At 38.1% G+C, this 3,471-nt stretch overlaps 1 protein-coding gene across 1 annotated transcript in view; it reads right to left on the bottom strand.

Annotated features, from left to right (window-relative positions):
- The window catches only part of LOC111089522, a 12,463-nt gene that overhangs the window by 1,671 nt on the left and 7,321 nt on the right, over positions 1-3,471 (bottom strand). The window contains exons 4-6 of the mRNA XM_022402172.1: positions 3,305-3,458; positions 3,088-3,186; positions 35-1,909 (exon numbers count right to left, since the gene is read on the bottom strand). Coding sequence (XP_022257880.1) covers positions 35-1,909; positions 3,088-3,186; positions 3,305-3,458 — 2,128 coding nt within the window. The remainder of the gene's footprint in view (positions 1-34; positions 1,910-3,087; positions 3,187-3,304; positions 3,459-3,471) is intronic.

Genomic DNA, 3,471 nt, shown 5'->3' with positions numbered 1-3,471 from the left:
TCAGTACTTCTCACACCAGCAGGGTAACTGTCTCCTTCAACAACAACAACATTCTCCGAGTGAACAGACTCATCAGTACTTCTCACACCAGCAGGGTAACTGTCTCCTTCAACAACAACAACATTCTCCGAGTGAACAGACTCATCAGTACTTCTCACACCAGCAGGGTCACTGTCTCCTTCAACACCAACATTCTCCGAGTGAACAGACTCATCAGTACTTCTCACAGTAGCAGGGTCACTGTCTCCTTCAACAACAACAACATTCTCCGAGTGAACAGACTCATCAGTACTTCTCACACTAGCAGGGTCACTGTCTCCTTCAACACCAACATTCTCCGAGTGAACAGACACATCAGTACTCTTCACTTCACAGTATTTGTTTGCCATAAAATGTGGAAGATTTTTTAATTCTTTAAGTTGGTAACATTCATTGTTTTCTAATTCTTCAAGTTCCCCTTGAATGGTTTGCTGGATCTGAATGTTTCTGTCTGTTAGGGACTCGGTGCCACATTTTGAATCATCTTGCAGGCTTTGACTGTTTCTTTCTGTCAATGATTCAGCACTACATTCGGGATCCTCATGCTGGCTTTGACTGTTTCTTTCTGTCAGTGATTCAGCACCATATTCTGGCTCCTCGTGTTGGCTTTGACTGTTTCTTTCTGTCAGTGATTCAGCACCAGCTTCTGGCTCCTCGTGTTGGCTTTGAACGTTTCTTTCTGTCAGTGATTCAGCATCAGCTTTTGGCTCCTCGTGTTGGCTTTGAATGTTTCTTTCTGTCAGTGATTCAGCACCAGCTTCTGGCTCCTCATGTTGGCTTTGATTGTTTCTTTCTGTCAGTGATTCAGCACCAGCTTCTGGCTCCTCATGTTGGCTTTGACTGTTTCTTTCTGTCAGTGATTCAGCACCAGCTTCTGGCTCCTCATGTTGGCTTTGAATGTTTCTTTCTGTCAGTGATTCAGCACTATATTCTGGCTCCTCATGTTGGCTCTGAATATTCCTGTCTTTCATCAATTTCATGCCATCTTCTGGCTCTTTATAATTAATCTCGATATTTCCTTCTGTAAATGACTGTCTGACTTCATCCAAAGGAGACTCAGGTTCTTTACAATTTTCATGGAGTTCCTGTAAATCACATTTAAAAAAGTCCTCTTGGTCACTGTCAGCAATTTCAAAATGAAAGTCTGAAGGAAACAACTCATTATTAGGAGAGTACAGGTCAGATTCTTTTTTTAGTCTCTCAACTCCAATTTCCCTATTTTCACTAAAGTTCTCCTCCATGAAACAATGTCCTTTACCAATATTCTGAATTGGCTCTTTGAATTGTTGTAAGGAACAACATTCAAAATATGCATCATTGGAAGTTAGTGGTTTGAAGATATTTGTATCATCGAAACTTTTTGCATCTACAAAATTAGGCAACTCGTCTGGTATAGTGAGGAGGTTTGATAATGGTTGAAAGTCGTAACTAACCCCTGACTGGGATTCCTCGCACACACTGTTCTTTAGATATCCTGGCATGTGATCATAACTTAGATGATGACTATCAAATTCCAGGCCATGAACTGTCATTATTGCTGAATTATAGGCTTCAGTCACAACTCGTGATTCGTCACATCTGCAATCTTCCTCTTGTGACATGAGAGATGATGATTCATCTTCTATATATGACAAAGCTACAGAACCCGAGGTATCTGCACCTGATCTATAAAACTGGTTTCTGTTTTCTTCGTTAGAATACTGGCTGCCAGGTTTACAGGAAATAAAGAAACCCTCACTAAGGACATCCTTATTCTTTCTGTTACTATAAGACAAACTTTCTTTAAAACAAGGATTGCCTTCTCTCACCAAATTCTTGTTTTCTCCAACAAAATCCTGAACGAATTTTTCTGTTGCAATCTTTGGTACATCTGTAAGCAATGGATGTTGAGCTTTTGTATAGTAAATATTTACAAGTACATAAAAAACACTTGTAAAAAACTTAAATAAAACATTTACAGCATAATCTATCAATCTGATCATATCACTGTAACACTAGTAATTATTTGCCGTTCAATCAAAATTGAAATCGCTGCTATTCAGAACATTAGTTTCCTACTTCAAAAAATCATGAGCATAAAATGTGTTATGTAACAGAACAAGACAAAAAAAAATATTACAACTATTGAAATCACAGATCTGACTTCACAGTAACAGGATAAACAAACCTTGGCAACATTGTTAAAAACATTATAAACTAAAACACAGCTTTCCAATACTATGTTGTTGTTTTTTTTAATTCTGAATAGAGATTTCAACTCCTTGCAATATTCGATATCTCAACTAGGGATTTGCTCTAGTTTCCAAGTTATAAGTTAGTGGCCACGTATGTTGTGCAATATAAGATCGAATTCCTCAGCGTTATACAGCTGTTTTCTATACATCTATAATTCTATACACTATACATCTATAATAAAAGACATACCAGTCACTAACCATCTATCATAAAAGACCTACCAGCCATTATCCACCTATAATAAAAGACCTCCATTGTTTTCGTGAGTTCTGTCAACAGAGATGGCTAAGGAAGGCTAAATGAAGCTTATATGTGCTAAATGAGGTACCAGCCTGAACAATAACACCTTTACTATTTTGTGAAAGAGAAACACAGTCAAGCAAACCCCTAAATTCTGCATCTTTTAGAGGAGAGTTTTTTCTCACTAAAACGTTTTTTTTTTGGGGGGGGGGCTAACAGATTGAGCTCCTTCTTGGAGTAAGTTATTCTGACTTGAACATAAGAAACCGTGTCACCCATCTATATCCCACCCAATCCCCCAAATTTGGTCTCATTGTCTCTAACACTGAGTGTTAAATAATGTAGGATGAATGGCAATAGTAAATGTTGAAATACAGTGTTGATAACTTGGGGGTAATATTAACCGTACCATTAATTTGACCTTCCACGAGATAACCCTCTCAAAATATTCATACCCTAACTTGTCCTCACCTCCCCCCCCCAAAAAAAAAGGAAGAGAAAGTAGTTTTAATAGAAATAACAATATCAGTAAACACACAGAAGCAAGAAGATTAGGCCTAGACAAGGACTAACCTTGGAGGATGTCATCTGTAACTGGATACATCCTAATTTCCTGATGAGTTGAAACTAGTGGTTTAAAACACTCTTCCACTTCTCTTTCTATGTCCCAATCTGCAATACAAGATACAACGAGACTAGTAAGCTAACTTACATCTTCTACTGTTTGACATAGGGGGCTAACAGACGTATGGGTTAAGTATCTACATAACCTAAGTTTCCCAAATCATACCTGCATAGTTTTCGTAGTCTATTTTCCAGCAAAACTCTTCGGCATCATCAATATCGTCCTCCACGTTGTCATTACTCTCAATTTCTGGGGGATAGTTGTAAACTAGCATTGGATAATCTTCATGAAAGGATACACTTTTCTTCATTCCAAGTAGCTGCATTCAACAA

This window comes from Limulus polyphemus, unplaced genomic scaffold (assembly GCF_000517525.1).
Source record: "Limulus polyphemus unplaced genomic scaffold, Limulus_polyphemus-2.1.2 Scaffold6501, whole genome shotgun sequence".
Taxonomy (NCBI): domain Eukaryota; kingdom Metazoa; phylum Arthropoda; class Merostomata; order Xiphosura; family Limulidae; genus Limulus; species Limulus polyphemus.
This window is presented reverse-complemented; position numbering and strand designations above follow the sequence as displayed.